This window comes from Diaporthe citri (assembly GCF_014595645.1).
Source record: "Diaporthe citri strain NFHF-8-4 chromosome Unknown scaffold_4, whole genome shotgun sequence".
NCBI classification, from domain to species: Eukaryota; Fungi; Ascomycota; class Sordariomycetes; order Diaporthales; family Diaporthaceae; genus Diaporthe; species Diaporthe citri.
In genome coordinates, this window is record NW_025064849.1 from 1,388,334 (window position 1) to 1,405,568 (window position 17,235).

Sequence of the window (17,235 nt, forward strand, 5' to 3'; positions counted from 1 at the left end):
TGCGGTCGCGGATATACATGTGACAGTCTGTCGTCCGAGTCTCTGCCCGGCCGAGAAAAGAAAAAACTAATAATCCACCGTGCTGATCACAGGACAAGCGAGGGCGCAGAGCAATGCGCGGTGTCAGGAGCCTTCTGCGGCAAGCTCTGGCGCTCTTGGGGGAGCCAGGCTAGGCGAGCTCGCTGCTCGAGCACCGCGGTCCTGAGTACAATGCGTCGTAGTGCGTGTCGTACCACGACCCATGGGGTAGTTAGCTCAACGTGCTCTCCCCATGGGGGAAAAGCCGCGGAGCAGACGCCGCCTATAGTATAGCCAGCTCGCTCTACCGGCCGTGCGCACGACAGCTCGAGGCCGCAGATGAGGTCACGGTGATGCGACTTTCACATGACGGTGGCCTTGCAGAGCCTTTCATGCCCGGCCACGTAAAAGATCTTGCTGCGAAACGAACTTGTCGGTGAACGACCTCGATTGTGTCTTTTTCGAGTCAGCCTTCCGGGGTAGGAGATGCATGAACGGTGCAGGACGCTTGCTCTGTTTAGGGCAGCGAGATGGCCTTTCTGCCTTGCATGTGAAAGTCGCGAGTCGTCAGTGCTGCTGCCAACGCATTGGTTGCAAACACTACCGTCAGTTTCAGCAGATGGCTACTTCTTGGGAGCCTTGTTAGTCGCGTGAAGTCGCAATGCAATGCAATGCGGCTATCTGTGGAGAGTCAGGCTGGAATCAGGTGTGACCATCCATTTGGCCACTCCGGCGCTGCTCTCAGGCGGCCGAGTCATTGCCCGCGGTGAAGTCCCCGAGACCTGAGCCGGTATCTCGGTCAGGTATCACGACTTGACCTAAGATTGCCCATCACTTGAAACGATAGACTCTGGATTGGGACCACCAAATATGTGTTGTCACCATCCACTACGACTCAATAGCCAGCCACCGGAACCACCCAGTGAACCGGAGTCGCATCGAGCCCAAGCCCACGATGCTGGTGGGCGGCCTGAGCAGTCTTCGAGGACCCAGCTCCAGTGTGCCCGTGGCTACTTCAACCAGCACTTTGCGAAAGTATAGCTGAGCTCTCCCCGGGAACCTGAGATTTAGACTCTAAATTGCGGGAGCGCGGTAAGACGCACCCGTCACGACCAAGGCATACCCGTCGTATTCGATCGATGCACTAGCCGTTCAGGTCGCATCCAGATATCAAACCTGTGACCCCGGGGGACCCCTCCCGGCCCCCTGGATGAGAAGATAGCGCCCCACTCGGGTGCGCATCCGCTACATCTGACAGCTCCTCGACTGCGGCGCTACCGTTTCGTTTGACTCTGAGCGGGCAACGAGTCAGTCGGGCCACGACGGCAGTCTGTCCAAGTGCGTGTAGGGCGTCTACTCCGTACAAGCCGGAGTGTGCGCCCAGGGACTCTTTTCCGGTTGGCTTTTCCGGCTTTGCACTCTCCCAGGCGGACGGGCACTGAAAGGAGACCGCTCCGTGTGTTATCAGGCTGAAATTGCGAGCTGGTAGTAACGGAATTTCCGAATCTGGATGGCTGAGTGTGGTATTGTCGTCCAGTCAATTCAATTGAAAGTAATAGACGCCATCGAAGTCGCCTGTAGAGACACCTGCAAATGTCTTGGACGATTGTCTCTGATGGCGCGCGAGACGCAGCTCGAAAGTCGTCGTTGTGAGACATGATCCTGGTCATGAAAGGGACGGCCAGCCTCGCTGACACTGTTTTGCTGCAGCCTTGTTCCAGTGATGTTGTTCCCGTCAACACTCCGGCTGTGGGGCTGGCGGGCCTCCGGGCGCGGGAGACGAGTACAAGTACGGTGAACCTTTCTGAAAGACCAGAAGCCGCGACACGTCTGTGAGCCAGGGTCTGGTAGGCGGGGTCAATAATGGGGGAGCCAGAAATCAATAAAATGGCGAACAATTATTTTCGAATTTACCTCCCACCCAGGAACCGGCGAGGAGCCAGAAAACGTCGACCGTTTGGCATTCTTCCAGAAGGACCACCAAGAAGCTCCATGCGTCAGGCAGGGATCGACCGCCAGTAGATGAACCGTTGTTTGGGATCTCGGCCCTTTCTCTCGACTGTGCCACGTTTTTGTGCCCCTGAAAAGTCCAGATGCCGCGGCAATGGAGGGGTTTGAATCCCTGTCCCTGATACCGGATGGGTTTCCGGCGACAGGGAGCTTGAGGCCTCTTGACTCGTTCGTTGCACCCGAAATGGAAGCCCAGCGGCCATAGGACACTTTTTGAGCATCATGACCGTTTCGATGAAGCTGAAGCATTGATGAACAGACACACACCTGCTGAAAAAACAGGGCGCGCTTGGAACGCAACACCACGAGCTGCACTTTTGCACCACCATGCTGCGCTTCGTAGTTTGGGAGAACGTCGCCTACGGTCGCAAGGCGGTAGTGCTTGAGCGGGTTAAAGGCATTGCTGGGAAGAACCGAGCGCCAATGCCACCAGTGTGTCGTGGCCTTGTAAAAATAGACACCACCATTCCGTCGACCTACGCCCAGAGCGAGCGCGGCGGGCTCCCGACGGGTAAACCTGAATAATAAGGAAATGCGTGGCTGGGACAATGGCATGGGGTCTGGGGCAGCCTCGCACGCCCCAGCAATGCGCAATAACGCTAGCCTACGTCCAAGGCTGAGGCCCTGTCCGGTCCCGTCCAGGCCCATCTCACCGCGGTCGGGAGCTATGTCTGCCTCCATCACGGAGATGCGTCGTCATCAGCCGACCCTACGGACGAGCGGAGAAGCTGCGTGTCCCGTGTGCTATTTTGATTAGCGAGGAGCTTTTGGTGTTCGGTCATTTCCATGCGCACTGGCGGGAGCCCGTCAATCGTGGCAGGAGGTCGGTGCATGCTGGGGTGTCAAAAGTGACAGAATCGAAACTCCCCATTGATGTGCAGCGGGAAATGAGGCTGAGGACAAAGGGCGGGCACCGTTTCGCGGGGCTCCGCTGTGCAGCAAGACACCATCGCACTCAATTGACCCTGTTGAGGTAATCGAGGCGTTGGTGGGTCCTCCCACGTGTGATGTAACTTCACGTTAATGCCCAACGCCAGCCGAATATTCTGTCACGGCGGGGCCGTGAAGTGTTCAACTGCCAAAGTCCAATCGCGAGATGAATTGTTGGATGCTACCCGACAATAATACCAGATTCCCGGTCCGCTGGCCGATACACCTTGCGTGCCTTTGCCGAGGAGCACATCTGTTGCTATCAACCGAGACTCACTGCCGAAATGCCGTCGGGATTTCGGACCTGTTCAAATCGGTTTACGGGTGACTGCTCTAAGATCAAGGTTCGATGCCTAGACTTCATTGTTATTGTGAGGGAGAAGCAGACAGAACGCCATGCAATGTTTGCCAGTTGTAAAGTTCGATAGTACTGGTATTCTGTCTAATAGTGCGGCATCGTGTGCTGATCCTTCCCGCCCCGGTTCGGGATGGCGGTCTAGACCATTGCTTCTGAGAGCATTCCGGCCGATCGGTGTCAAGTGCGCGAGTCGACCGAGGGATGATAAGTCTCCGAGGCTGCATGTGTGATACTGAGTTGGGATGTTCGTTGCAGCCTTGCCTTCTCGACGGGACCGGCGTTGCTCGGCAGGGGGAGCGGCTCGGTGAAACGGGATGATGCGCGGAGTCGCAGAAGGACCCGCAAGGCGAGTTGGCTGGGTTGGTTGGGTATGTGGAGTGTTGTTCATATCTTCAAGCCTAGTATCACATGCTCCTCGTTGGTGACTCGAGTCGCTTGATCAACAGTTGAGAAGACAGGCTTGACAAGTCAGCCTCTCATGCAGACAGTCGGTTAGACGCAGTCAGTCAGTCTTCAGTCAGCAGATTCGTTGCTCAGGCAGTGTTGACAGGAAAACGGCCGATCATGCCTGCGTGTTAGTTGACCATGCAAGGGCTCTGCGGCATTCGATGCTGGCAGTTGCTCGACCACCACCAATGAAGGAAACACAACGGGGGCTGAACAATGACCCAAATGCGCAAAATGGCTGGCCCAGTGTAACCCTATGACGGCAAGCGGCTCATTCCTGCAGGTGCCAGGGCTGCAGCTGCAGCCATGGGTCGGGGAAGGGAGATCAGGGAGCGACACGGGATTGACGGGTCGGCTTCATTCCCGCAACCACAGCGTCTCAATTGCGGCTCTGCTGCCACAGCAATGCCACAGCAGGACTGGAAATGTTGAGAGAAGCGTGTTCGGGTTCATCCGCGGGCCAGGCCTCGGAATCGAAGACATTGTCTTGAACGGTAGAACCGCGGAGGAACATTGGGGCCAGGGCGGGGGATCTTCGGGAGCGAGTCGCTGGTTGGCTGCGAAGGTCGGTCCGCAAGGGGCTGGCGACGACTGCAATCGCAGGCCCAAAGCCAGCCATGCAAGATAGGGTTTCCGTGCAAAGTGTCTCGGAAGAAAGCCAGCTCCAACGGGAGGCGGATGAGAGACCTAGACGGTGAGATGCTGGCAGAGGAGGCAAATGAGGAAGCCTCGCAACCGGCGCGAAACAATCGAAAACGGAGGAAGTCGCGGGTGGTTGAGCTTGGTCCACGGTACGGAGTAGACTGAGGGAAGGGCAGGGAGAGCAAGTCGCTAGCAGCTGCCCCGTACGCCAAAGTAGGAATCACGCACCAAGACAGTAATAAGCATGTGTGCATTGTCTTGATGCTTTTTTACTGCCTCTGCTCTCCCCTCTCCGTTTTGGGGACTGCCCTGTCGCCTTGCTCCTCCCCCACACAACGTTCTGGGGGCGGAAGGAGAGACCCACCTTCCCCGGGCCAGGCCCACCTGCAGCATGCAGGGCAGACCGCGTTTGTGGAGGCGGCAGGCAGCCCATGTAACGGTGTTGGTAGACGTCCGACGTGTAATGCGCCTGACCTGGACCCGACCCGAGCCGACCGAGCTGAATTCACCTGGCCCATTTTACTGTGTAGCTGAAGTCTCTGAGGCTCCAGTCCGTTCATCTAGCTACCGACCCAATCGCATGGACAAGGAGATGATGACCCCTGGGACATGACTTGACGGTGAGCGAGTGGTGTCATTGCAAGAGATACTTGACCCCCTTGAATCGTCAGGTACCTGGGGTATTCCGGGGTAGCCAGGCGTCAAAGGCAAAAGGAGCCAGCCCTCCTTGTCCTTGGGGCTTGAAGGTAGCAGCAGGGCAGACCGGTGTGCGGGTGAGCAGTGGGCACACCTTGAGCTTATCGAGATGCGCGGGCAGGCAAGGAAGGCATGGAGAACAAGGTCCAAAATTCAATCAATCAATCCATCGATAAATTCAGTAAATGCTAATTATCTAAATTCCTCACAAGCAGAACCATCCAAGCTCAAAACCCATCCCCTCGAGCATTGACATCACATCGCATCACATCCATTCCACAACGCCTGTGGCCTGTCGTCCAACGACCCCCTAGCCAACAGCTGGCTCAGCGCGTCGCGAAAACGACAACGCGCGTACCTGCCAAAACCTTCTCCAATCCGATATGCCACACCAGAACGCCATCACACCGTTTCGAGGCTCCCCACCATGCACGGCCCTGCTGCTGCAAATGAGAGCCGCGTTCCAGACGCCGGATCAGCGTCCCCGTGTGGCACATGCTCACACGCACACGCACATGTGCTGCACAGCGCTTATTCCCGTATGGCCAGGGCGTACGGGCCAGCATCACCTCCACGTCCGGTTTGTTATTTGTTGCAGCTATTGTCTCTGTTGTCGTCGGCGTCGACGTCTCGGGATGTCACCGACCATCAGAATCTCGTCATGCTTCTTTAAGCTCGCGGCCCCCGGAAAAGCATATCCCCACAATGCCCCAATCATCCCGTCCATCAACCGCAGGGCCTTCGATTCGCTTTGCTTTCCGGCCCCGGACTCCACACATCGCATCGTTTCCGTATTGCTTGGTGAAATGAGACGCAGCCCCGCCGGCCCCTTTAAGCTTTGGTTGATAGGCATTAATTCAGTGACGCGCAGTGGTCTTCCACGCCTCCGTCGTTGAGTGACTGGGCGGACTTTGGGCCAAGCACCGCGGGGACACAAGTGATGCAGAATGTATGCGACGACGAGGCCAATCACGGCCGCGCGGACTTGCTCACCTCCAGGCATGATTCGCTCCGCGCCGACAATGCACCACGGAGAGTTCGCTGATATAAACGAACGACGTTGCTTCTACCCACCTCCAGCAGACAACGGCATTTTGATTATGCTCTCAATCCCTCACTTTCAACTTACGGTGTTGTACCTCTACCATTAATCTAACAAAAAGGTTTCAGCATAATCAATACACAACAAATTTCCATTCATGGTCCAACCTACCGAGACTACTGACACCCGCTTCTGCATATGCGGGCAGGCCTTCACCCACTCATCTGAAGATGACATTGGAAAGCTACTCTGTCCAATTTGCGAGAGACGGGTCGCCTTGGCTCCAGACTTTTAATGTCAGGCCTGTGATTTGTAATGTGTAGAAGATTTTCATGCCCCGCTAGCGGCGCAAGAAAGAAATGTCACGACGTCCAGGACTACCAGTTGACGTCTGCGTTGGGAAGGTTGAGCTAGCAATTGTAGGAATAAATCAAATCGCATCGAACGCACTCACTTGTACCCATACCATGCTCAAGTGTGACCAATGCCTGTCTGCTTCTCATGTGACTCGAGCCTCGTTATAATTGACGTATGTCAAGTAACCAGCACAATTCTCAGCAGCAAGAAAAGGTACATAAGGAAGTGAATATCGAAGGTGATGGTTGGAAGCAAATGATAAGGCGGTGCCGAGGTGACCAATGGTCTGCAGAGGATGTTCTAGACAACTTCGAACGGAAGAAAGGGGAGGGTATAGGTTCGTGGTCATTTCTTTTCGTTCCTCCACAGAGTGTTCTACCGTCGACGACAAGGCGCCAACAAGTGATTGACGTGCCCTTGGGGTCGTGGTGCGGCGTCGGATTAAACGGTTCTCTCCCCAACGCCACGAGACATTGCAAAATCACAAACAAAAAGAGTACTCACGGCATAGATTGATCACCAAAGGATGCGGTTATACAAAAAAAAGAATTGTAGGAAGGCTGCGATTCGAACGCAGGACCACTTGCGTTCGGCATGTGCGCGCCTTTGCAAGCCGCTCTACCCAGCTAAGCTACCTTCCCAATTGTCTGAAGTTGAGATGATCTCATGAATCTTTGAGTCTCTACCTTTTCTGCTAATTCGTTGCACAATGTCGTGGGCACTCGAGTTCGAGTCCTCAGTGGCTCAAGGAAAGTAACGTTTGGCATTCGATAGGTAAGTCTGGGCAGATGCGGTTGGCTAGGGTTGAGGACCAAGTAGACATGGACACACATTACACGTAACGCACAATTTACAGTAATGAATGCAGACAAAAAGCAAAAAGGAATTATAGGAAGGCTGCGATTCAAACGCAGGACCACTTGCGTTCGGCATGTGCGCACCTTTGCAAGCCGCTCTACCCAGCTAAGCTACCTTCCAATCTTTTAGAATATCAATCTCTAGGAAGGCACATAGCTTTGATACCTGGGGCTTTGTTAAATGCATCTAAGCAGCGGTCCTTCTGAGTACGGTGGGAATGTCGAATGTGACATCTGGACAATTGCAGACGTGAGCACACAGGTACGAGAGCTTCCTTATAATTACACTGTCTTCTTCCACATCCTGAATATGTATCAAAACGATCTGGTAACTCAAACTTACCGGTGGGAACTTGGATGTCCATAGACCTAGCACGCGTTCAAGCTCGAGCTGTGGCTGTTCGCACTTGATTTCTCATACCTGATACTCATGGAGACAATTGACTGTGAGTGAGAAATGATATCTGTGATTTAAGACCAACGAGACAGCCAATGCGAACCCTGGGAAGAATGAAGTCTCGCAGTGAAACCATGTTTACGGATGGCTACCTTCGCACACTCAAGTACGCGAGAGTCTTGAGCAGCATCCCAGACTGCTTGTATCTCTAGGATCCCATTGGCGTTCTTTTCTCGAATCATTGTTTCCAATAGCACAGCCATTGTCTGTGCGTTGACGAATGACGAAATTCTCAGAAGCTCCTCGCGATATTGAAGGCTCCCCCAGCGACATCGCTCGCCGAGCGGACTCGGGTCTGAGCTTCATTCTCCAGTACGATACGTCAAGCAAAGCGGCGACCAGAATTGTGCTTCTTTTACATAGCTAGGTATGGCTTCAGGTGGCCCAAGTGACGGGAGCAACAACCTATGTCAACTTGAAGAATCGTGACCGAAGTCGATAAGACGACTTGACGGCTATGGGAGGAAGGGTTCACACACGGAGGGAACCACAAAAAAAATCAATGTTGCCTAAAGGTAGGCTGGGTAGGTAGGTAATCACCAAGCCACCCATCGCGGTCTCCGGTGGAGAGCAACAAGAGGCGCAGTAAGCCGCTCTCGCCGGGTGCCCCGCTAAATAAAAGGAGTTGACCCCGTCTGCTCGCAGGTGCAGAGCCGCACGTGTTGCACAGCAGCTGTCAAAAAACTCTATTTCCAATTCAGAATTGTCACCTTCTGTCCCAGTTTTCAACAAGACGCCATTCTTTTCTTATCTTACATACATGAGAAGACTGTTTGACGGCCGTGGCCACATGACCAAATGTTTCGGTGGCTGTTGCAGGCCCACGAGCCGGCCTTAGAGGGACGGTTGGGCGTGCGCCGCTAGATCCTGCGGGCAGACGGAGGACTCCAACTCTTACATTTCTAAAGATGACAAAGATTTAGTTCCTATCGGCAACGACTGCGCATTCGCTTTGCTGATTTTGCCTGTCTTGTCTGTAAATATTACGGGTGATGTTTTACTTGCCAAATAGTTGTAGGCATCCAGGCAAGGCAGACAGCCAAGGTCCAAGGGGAAACCTTGGAAAGGGGGATGAGAATGCCAAGGTGTGGAAGACGGGCCCACCTGCACCCAAAGACTGGGCCGAAGGATCGTAGGCGTGCCGTATCCCGACCAATAGACTGAGAAATTCGGAAGTTGAATTACTCCTCGAGTGGGATCATTAAAGCGGTGGAAGCTTAGATGCTGGACCGCTGCTGCTGTCTCCCTTTGTCGAGATGCCACCGCCTCCGGCGTCGAGTCACTGAGCAGGCTTATCTTTATCCATGTGCTCACTGCAAAGCCTCTTTATCGGGTGTTGGACCTTCTCCAAGCGTGCCGCTAATCACAGTAGTCAGGAGGCAAGGCCTACTTGGTCTCAAGCCCGTTCCCGCCGAAGACCCGACCATCTCCCTCACTCTCTCGGGCCGGTCACTGCCTGGCCGTTTGACAAAGGATGATGCCAGTCCCTTGAGGGGCTGTGACCGAATGGAATACGGGGGCCTGGTCGCAACCATCCGGGTGCATTTTCTATATACAATGGAACACGTTACACAACCCTTCAACCGCCCCCCTTCCAAATGTCCATTTCCTTTGGCAACGGATCCGCACAGTAAACCTGAGTTTTCAGAATCTGACCGACACATTTAACCTGATTTCTATTCCGTGGCATTGATCACAATGGTAGGGACCGGTCTATCTGGGAGACACAGATGTGGACTGAGACTAATCCGACGGCAGGTTGTTGTGCCCATTTTCGGGAGAAACCCCCCGGACGTCCACGAGGCACCACCTCCTTATGCCCAGGTTGAGCCGCATGGTGCGACCACTGCTCCAGAAGAAGGTGCCACGGTGAAGATCCAGCCCTTGCCCGACAAAGATGGGGTCATCCTCACAGTCCAGCCGCCGAAGGGGCCACAAAATGAAAAGCTCTCACATGTGCCATGCGACATCGCCTTGGTGATTGACGTGTCAGGTAGCATGGGTGCTGATGCCCCAGCTCCCGGCGAGGATGAGAAGACAGGCCTCTCGGTCTTGGACCTGGTCAAGCACGCATGCCGCACCATCATGTCAACGATGACAAAGGAGGATCGACTGGCAATCGTTACATTTTCCGGGGGGTCCAACGTCCTGCAACCCCTGACAGAGATGACGGACGCCAACAAGGAGGTCGCCAAGGAAAAGGTTGAGGCCATGCAACTTGAAAGCTGTACAAATCTGTGGCACGGCTTGCGAGACGGCATAAAGCTCTTCAAGGACGAGGCAAACACGGGCCGAGTGCCTGCTGTCATGGTTTTGACGGACGGTGTGCCCAACCACATGTGCCCTCAACAAGGATACGTACCAGCGCTTAGGGCCATGGGCGAAATAGTGCCGTCCATCCATACCTTTGGGTTTGGATACGTCCTCAGGTCAGGACTGCTGAAGTCCATCGCAGAATTTGGAGGAGGTAACTACGCCTTCATTCCCGACGCAGGCATGATAGGCACCGTCTTTGTCCACGCCGTTGCAAACCTGCAATCTACCTACGCCAGCAGTGCCACTCTCCGCCTGACATACCCCGACATCGTTACCATACAGCAGACAGTGGGAATTTCTGTGGGTCAAGAGAAGCCTGTTCAGGCTCCTGGCGGCAACTCTGAACTCAGCATACCGCTGGGAAGTCTCCAGTACGCCCAGTCTCGGGATATCTACTTGAAGTGGAAGAGCAGCTCTACAGACAATGACGTGGAGCCGTCCTATCTCAACGTTGCCCTTCAATACAGCAAAATGACAGAAGTGCAGCACGTCAGCCATACAAGCCGGGACCTCATGGACCTCTCCTTCACAACCCTCTCCGACGCCGAGATAGCATTCCACGTTTCCCGATCCCACATCTGCGCCTTCCTCGCCGACCTCTTCCCCATCGACCCCCTCGGCGAGCACCGCCTCTCCCCAAAGCTCCAGAGCGCCACCGGCCTCGCCGAGAAGCAACAACAACTCCGCGACCTCACCGCCTCGCTCCCGGCCGCCCACTTCCCCGACGACGCGAGCTGCGCCTCCCTCATGCAGGACCTCGTCGGGCCCGAGCCCCTGGGCCAGGTCTCCCTCGCGCTCTCCAGGGACAAGTACCTCACCCGCTGGGGCCAGCACTACCTGCCCAGCCTGCACGGCGCGCACGCCCGGCAGGCCTGCAACAGCTTCAAGGACCCCGGGCCCCTGCGGTACGGCGCCGGCTCCCCGCTCTTCACCCGCTGCCGCGACGCCCTGAGCTCCGCCTTCGACGACCTCCCGGCCCCGGAGCCGAGCAACGTCGTCCCCGCCGACCCGGGCGGGCACGCGATGGCCCGCTGCGGTGGCGGCGGCGGCGGGCGCGGGGGTGGTTTCTTCGCTACTACCGACTTCGGGGTGAGGATCGGCGGCGCTCCCATTTCGATGAGGTCGTACAACTCGTCCAGCGCGCCGTGCTTCGCGGGGCGGACGGCCGTGCGCCTCGCCGGTGGCAAGCATGTTCGAATCTCGTCGCTGCGGAGGGGGGACAGTGTCACCACGCCCGTCGGGCCCCGAAAGGTCGCCGCCGTGCTTGTGACGCCTGTGCGTAGGCAGGTCATGGTCCGGCTCGGGGGCGTCCTCGTCACTCAGTGGCACCCCATTGCCTTGCCTGCTGCCGCTGATTGCCGGCGTGGCTGGGTGTTTCCTGCCCAGGTGCACCAAGGCAAACTGACGAGGTACACTGGTGCGATATACAGCGTGTTGCTGGAGAGAGACGAGGATGTCGATGCCCATGCTATTGCGCTTGGTGGTGGGTCGGAGGAGGCAGTGTCGCTCTGGGGCGTGACTCTGGGCCACGGGATGGTCGAAGCAAGGGGGAGAATTGATGTGAGGGCTCACCGATTCTTTGGAAGCTATGAAAAAGTTCTGAGGAGCCTGGAGGCTTTGCAAATAAGACGGGATGGTAGGGTCATGAGCGGCGGCGTGAGGAGAAGCAAGAGCACCGGCCTCGTGAACGGGTTCAAGGCGCCTCAGCCCCGGCGTCGAGCCGCTGTAAAGCTGCTATTTCCGGCTCGTGCGGATGCTATGAAGCGACGGCGTGCGGTGTTGCTGGGTCGAAAGGCGTGTAGAGCCGTGGCATATTAGCTGTGGTCCGCAGTGCATATGGGATATGGACGGGCATTGGACGATTACTTCTTTACTTGCCGTGAAGATGTGACGCCTAGGCGAGGGCAACTCTGAACATATTTTGAGACTTCGTTTACACTATGCGGACCAACCTTTTGTCCATATTGACGTAGCCTCGAGAAACATAACTGATCAGTGAATCTCTTGAACTCTAAACATCTTTTACGAGCCTTAGGAATATGGCAAGGTGCCGTGATATTCCCAGCTATGTATAACGCGGAGTACGGGCTTTAATTACAAGGAATGAGGCTGATGGTCCGTTTTTGAAGAGATCATATTCGCTACCTGAATATTGCTGGAAACTAAGGACGTCCTAAAAAGCAATCCAGACAACTACCTTTACTCAGATAGTTTGGTTTGAACGACTGTTTAGCACTTGTACCAGCACAAGAAACTGTGACCAGACGTGCCCTGCGACGGCGTATAGCACTTCCCGCCACCAAGTACCGCGTTTCCGGTCTCACCAATCTTTTCCTGGCAGTTGTAATCATAGAAAAGATGACAGTTTACGCCATAGGTACCATCGCCAACCGCGCGGACGCTGAGGATTCCATCGGAGGATTTGTAGCAAGTTCTGCTGCACTTCTATGCACGCTGTCAGCACACAATGAGGACAATTGAGAGTATGACAATGACATACCCCAGGGCCAACTGCTCCAATCTGGTCTTTACAGCCGGTCGCCCGATAGTAACGGCCACACTGTCCGTTGACAACGCCGGCAGCGGCGCAGCCGTTGCCTCGCAGGAGCTCTGCGTCGAGGTCAACCACCTGTGGAGACGTCCCAACTGCAGAGCCAGCGACGAGCTTAGCTCCCAAGATAATCAGAATCTTCTCGATGAGCATTTTAAATGAAGACTTATGTCGTGAAATAGATCTATTGGAGAAGTAATAGTAGCAGACAGAGGCCAAATGGTGGTGTGTCTGTTCGACTTCGATGTTGTTGTTTAAAGACGCGACACTGGCGGACCCGCTCTTTTTATACCTAAGGATTTCCCTGAATATTAGACTCTCCGATATGAGTTCCGCTAGCTCCATGAAGTCTACTCTATGGACTGATCCCTTCTTCTCTGTGAAGAGCCATCCCGGTCGCCACCGCCACCAGGACAGCTGAACAATACTCCGTAATCCTTGACACATCAACTGGCTTGGCTCGTTCTAATTGTCTCTTGGTCGAAATCAGCGGTCATCATTTCCAACAAGTCGATTTGTTCATCCAATGAAGTTACAGTGGCGTCTAGGTATGTGTATAGAAGTCGGCTGTGCGAAGACATGGCGCTGGGCTACGTGGTCGAAATCTGCCCATCCCTCACGACAGTCGAGCGGGGTAATGACTCTTCAGATCATGCCTCTCCGATGCAGGGAGAAAATTACAAATTTGTCTCTGCTTGAGCGGGAACTTGTCAAGCCACAGAGTATGTATCTGGTCATTGTGAAGCCGATCATTAACATCATATAGCTATTAGCTGAAATAGGAGTCCGTTGGAATGCAAGCCCAGCCCTGAGCCTCCCACTTCATGATGTGGAGGTTTCAGGACTACATCATTCAGAGATTCAATAATGAACACAGAGTGATCAGTCACATGTGTGTGGCTCGGACTGTTGCAATAGGTGTCAGCAAATTGTGAGGCCCAGGGAGGCCACAGATGTCATCTGCAGTCCCATGTCTGAGGTTCACTGGGTTTTATTAGCTTTCTAAAACTGAGATAATAGAATTCACTATATCGTATGTAACTGTAAATCCCAACTGTAGTATAAGAAGGAGGGCTTTCTTGGGCAGATATCAGGTAGGCAGCGTTTCAAATGGAATTATTATTGTTTACCCCGTTGGATATTTTATTATCAAGACAGATTCACAATTTGACTCGAGTACTGACAAAGCTAAGTTTATGAGATATGATAGGGACCAAAACGACGTGTCAGACGACGAGACATTAGCCTGTATCTAATCTTAGTCTTGGGTCACCCGAACAGCCAACTTCTGCCCTCTAACCGCGCCATTCTGCAGCTCTACCAGACCATTGACAATGCGACTTCCCCAGCCATCGCCATCAGTGACATCTCGAACCGGATGTGGTTTTAATAAGCCTTTGTCTAGCAGCGCCTGCACCTCTCGCGTCCAGCGCTGAGTGATGTCGAAGAGCACGGGATTAGCTTCACGGCTATATGTTGCCTCAATTGACCCATCAACTTCACCGTCATTTATGTTTGTGGAAGCCGGACCCAGCGAGACAGGCCTCCCCAAACCTTCGTAGCCCGCCACCTCTTTGACACGGACGGCCTTCCGCGTGCGCCAGGCTGTAGGCATCGACTCCAGACATGCGTAACGCCCTCCAGTCCGCGCCATGGCTGCCAAGCACGTGGCAGCTGAGTCCGGGCTGGTGATGCAGTCCAGAACATGGCGAACAGGAAGCCCAGGTCGTGTCAGTCCTGTGCGAATATCATCGGCGCTGGTGGGAGACGTGTAGAGGGCTGTGGCTGCAGCACCGTACTGGAGGGCCAGTCCAGCAGATTGGGGTGATGTTACTGCTAATGGGAGGTACCCAGACCTTTAAGAAATTCGTCAATCAATCCGCAGGATGCCACAGTTCAACGGACAGCATGAATTTGATTCAACTTACAGTTTCAGGAGCTGACACCCCATGGTACCAGTTGCCGTCGCGCCACCATAGACCAACACCGGCTCTCTGTCGCCAACCTTCTCATCAACATCGGCCGGCTGCGACGGAAGACCTGGAAGACCTAGAGCGTCCGGCCCAGACAATGCAAGACCGACGGTGCCCCAGCCTACACCACCCAATACTGCACCTTCGAGATCGCCCCACGACTCTGGCACACGCAGGAGCACGCGGGCATCAGCCACGAGCCACTGGGCAAAGGACCCGCTCCTCACCTCGCCCTCGGCATCATTTCCATTGTCATAAGGAAAGACGGCTCCACAGACGCGGTCGCCCGGTGAAACGCGGCCAGCGGCTGCCACTGCAGTGCCGACGTCGACAACGATGCCACAGTAGTCACAGCCGACTAGGGCGCCCGGCTGGGTGAAATGCGTGACAAACTTGTGGTCCGTTGGGTTGAGAGCACTGCGCGACGTCAGAAGGAATGTCACGTGTTTATGAAGTCTAAACAAGGCCAAGGGAAATAGACCAATGAGTTCGACTCTTTGATGTCAGAGCGAGCTGAGCTCCAGTCGCTAAGACAGACTGGGCACTGGGATTCAAACGGGAGGGAGCATTTTCCAGAAAGACATACACGGCACACACGCGGACCAGAACATGATCCGGCGACGTCAAGGAGGGTACAGGCACAGCGTCTGACACCAAAAGTGGCAGCTTGGAAGTTGCTGTGCTGCCAGCGGCGACCTGGACCACCGCGGTCTGGACACGGGGCGTTGGTGTCATCCTCTGGGCGATTGGGAAGCTGTCCCTCGACTGAGCCGAGGCAGACTATGCGCGGTCACTTCTCGCATCCGGGCTCATGCCGTCCACACATCCCTAAGGCTGATAAATGAATGACTGAACTCAGCCGCCGGAGGTGATGGTGTTTTAGTTCGTTCCCGTGACGAAAGCTTATCAACACGCTACCCAGTCTAGGGATGCAACTCCGCAAGTTCGGGATAATCCTACGGATCCTGCGCCTGCTGGAAACTCGCTTGTGGTCGTCTATCAGTGATAGGCCATGCCTGTGGTTCATGGTTCACTAGACTGCTGTTTAGTAGTGTGATACTAGTATCGCTTGCCCGCAATCTAGGGCCGAAAGGCAACGGTTCTCCGGCCCCGCGTTACAGGGTCTCGGGCTCCTAGCAAGGTCTCCCTTTTTTTTCTGTAACCATAAATGACGCTTTGCAGATTTGGTCTGTACTAGCATGTACATAAGTCTTTGCTACAGATACTCCTTTACTTGTTCCTCACACCAGTTCCAGAACTTGCTGACCCCACCCGTCCCACCTTCAGCCTCAGTCTTTGTTGCATTAGGCAGATCTGGCCGAAGCGCACGGAACCGTATGTGTGAGATATAGGTAATAGAACGAAATACTCACCCCACTCCTGAGACCAGTCGGAGTCGACTGTCACATCCGGCGAGAAGGCAGCATACAGCTCGGTGTAAGCGCCATTGACGACGGGATACCCAAGCAACGTGGCAGCAATCTTGATCACGATGCCCTGGTCTCGGGGCAGCTCCGACCGGAGGTTGCCAGGATCGATGGGCACGCTGACGATGCCGTCGGGCGGGAGTGGCGCCCCGCGTACTCGACGCCCAGGGCCCAGGACCCGGTCTTGCTGAGCCCGTACCGCTCGGTGTGGCCCATTGGCTCGTGGAAGTCGAGGTTGTCCAGGGGGACGCCCACGCCCTCGGACGCGAAGAGGCCCAGCCCGAACGAGGACAGCCAGATGACGCACCGTGTTGGGCTGCGGCTCGGCCTTGGCGGTGGCCGCCAGCGTGGGCGTGAGCAGCTGCGTGAGGAGCAAGGTGGCGAGGCAGTTGACGCCCAGTCCGAGTTCGTACCCCTGGTTGGTTCTTGGAATTGGCTCACCGGGGCCGACCATGGCTCCTGCGTTGTTGAACAAGAGATGGATCTTTTGCCCCTTTTCAATGAGGGTTTGGGCCGCGGTCTTCGTGTTTGGTAGATCGCTCAAGTCAAGCGGCAGGAAGACCAGCTCTCCGCTAGACCTGACGCAGGCCTGGTCTGTCCTGATGGACTCGATAACTTTGAGGGCCTTTTCCTCTGAACGACATGCCATATAGACGTTGGCATTCTTGATGTACAAGAATCGAGCAACATGCTTGCCAATGCCCGTGTTGGACCCCGTCACCACGCAGACCTTGCCGGTCAGGTCTGGGACCTCCTTGTCGGTGAATTCGGGCTTGGGCGGAAAAAAGTGTGTCAAGAAGGTCGAGAAGGAGGGACCTGGAGCCATGTTGGCTAACCTAGACCGGCTGGCCTGGAAGGATTTACATCAAGGTGGAGGCCCCAAGCTTGAGACTGTGCCAGAGCGGGTGTCTTTTGAAATATCCAAGAGGTGCAAAGGACCCATTGGATGCTATCATGTCAACCTTCGGACATATCAGCCGGGTGGATCAACACACCGAGGACGCACCCTAGCCACTAGACGCCACCATCACTAGTTCAGCCGTTGGAGCGCGATAATTCTAATCCCACACCACCGACCCAAAGCTCAGCCGGCCCCGATACCACCCAGATCTCGGAACCATAACCAGGGTAGAATGATCGAGACTCCGCCAATC

At 55.0% G+C, this 17,235-nt stretch overlaps 4 protein-coding genes and 2 non-coding genes across 6 annotated transcripts; 2 read left to right on the forward strand and 4 right to left on the reverse strand.

Moving 5' to 3' along the window:
- Positions 1 to 2,250: 2,250 nt before the first annotated feature.
- INS49_009585 (uncharacterized protein) lies at positions 2,251 to 2,553 on the forward strand (the record flags this gene model as incomplete). The annotated part of the gene is made up of 2 exons (XM_043170315.1): positions 2,251 to 2,256; positions 2,311 to 2,553. The coding sequence occupies 2 exons, from the start codon at positions 2,251 to 2,253 to the stop codon at positions 2,551 to 2,553; spliced, it is 249 nt and encodes an 82-aa protein (XP_043024880.1).
- Positions 2,554 to 7,052: 4,499 nt separating this feature from the next.
- INS49_009586 lies at positions 7,053 to 7,141 on the reverse strand. Its single transcript has one exon. It is a non-coding gene; the product is annotated as a tRNA-Phe (tRNA).
- Positions 7,142 to 7,389: 248 nt separating this feature from the next.
- INS49_009587 lies at positions 7,390 to 7,478 on the reverse strand. The gene has a single exon. It is a non-coding gene; the product is annotated as a tRNA-Phe (tRNA).
- Positions 7,479 to 9,512: 2,034 nt separating this feature from the next.
- On the forward strand, positions 9,513 to 12,186 carry INS49_009588 (uncharacterized protein; the record flags this gene model as incomplete). Its single annotated transcript, XM_043170316.1, has 3 exons — positions 9,513 to 9,515; positions 9,573 to 11,906; positions 12,166 to 12,186. 3 exons carry the CDS (start codon positions 9,513 to 9,515, stop codon positions 12,184 to 12,186), a joined length of 2,358 nt encoding a protein of 785 aa, XP_043024881.1.
- A 173-nt stretch (positions 12,187 to 12,359) lies between these two features.
- On the reverse strand, positions 12,360 to 12,834 carry INS49_009589 (uncharacterized protein; the record flags this gene model as incomplete). The annotated part of the gene is made up of 2 exons (XM_043170317.1): positions 12,360 to 12,575; positions 12,631 to 12,834. 2 exons carry the CDS (start codon positions 12,832 to 12,834, stop codon positions 12,360 to 12,362), a joined length of 420 nt encoding a protein of 139 aa, XP_043024882.1.
- A 1,771-nt stretch (positions 12,835 to 14,605) lies between these two features.
- On the reverse strand, positions 14,606 to 16,907 carry INS49_009590 (uncharacterized protein; the record flags this gene model as incomplete). Its single annotated transcript, XM_043170318.1, has 4 exons — positions 14,606 to 15,071; positions 16,033 to 16,200; positions 16,260 to 16,339; positions 16,389 to 16,907. 4 exons carry the CDS (start codon positions 16,905 to 16,907, stop codon positions 14,606 to 14,608), a joined length of 1,233 nt encoding a protein of 410 aa, XP_043024883.1.
- Positions 16,908 to 17,235: the final 328 nt, after the last annotated feature.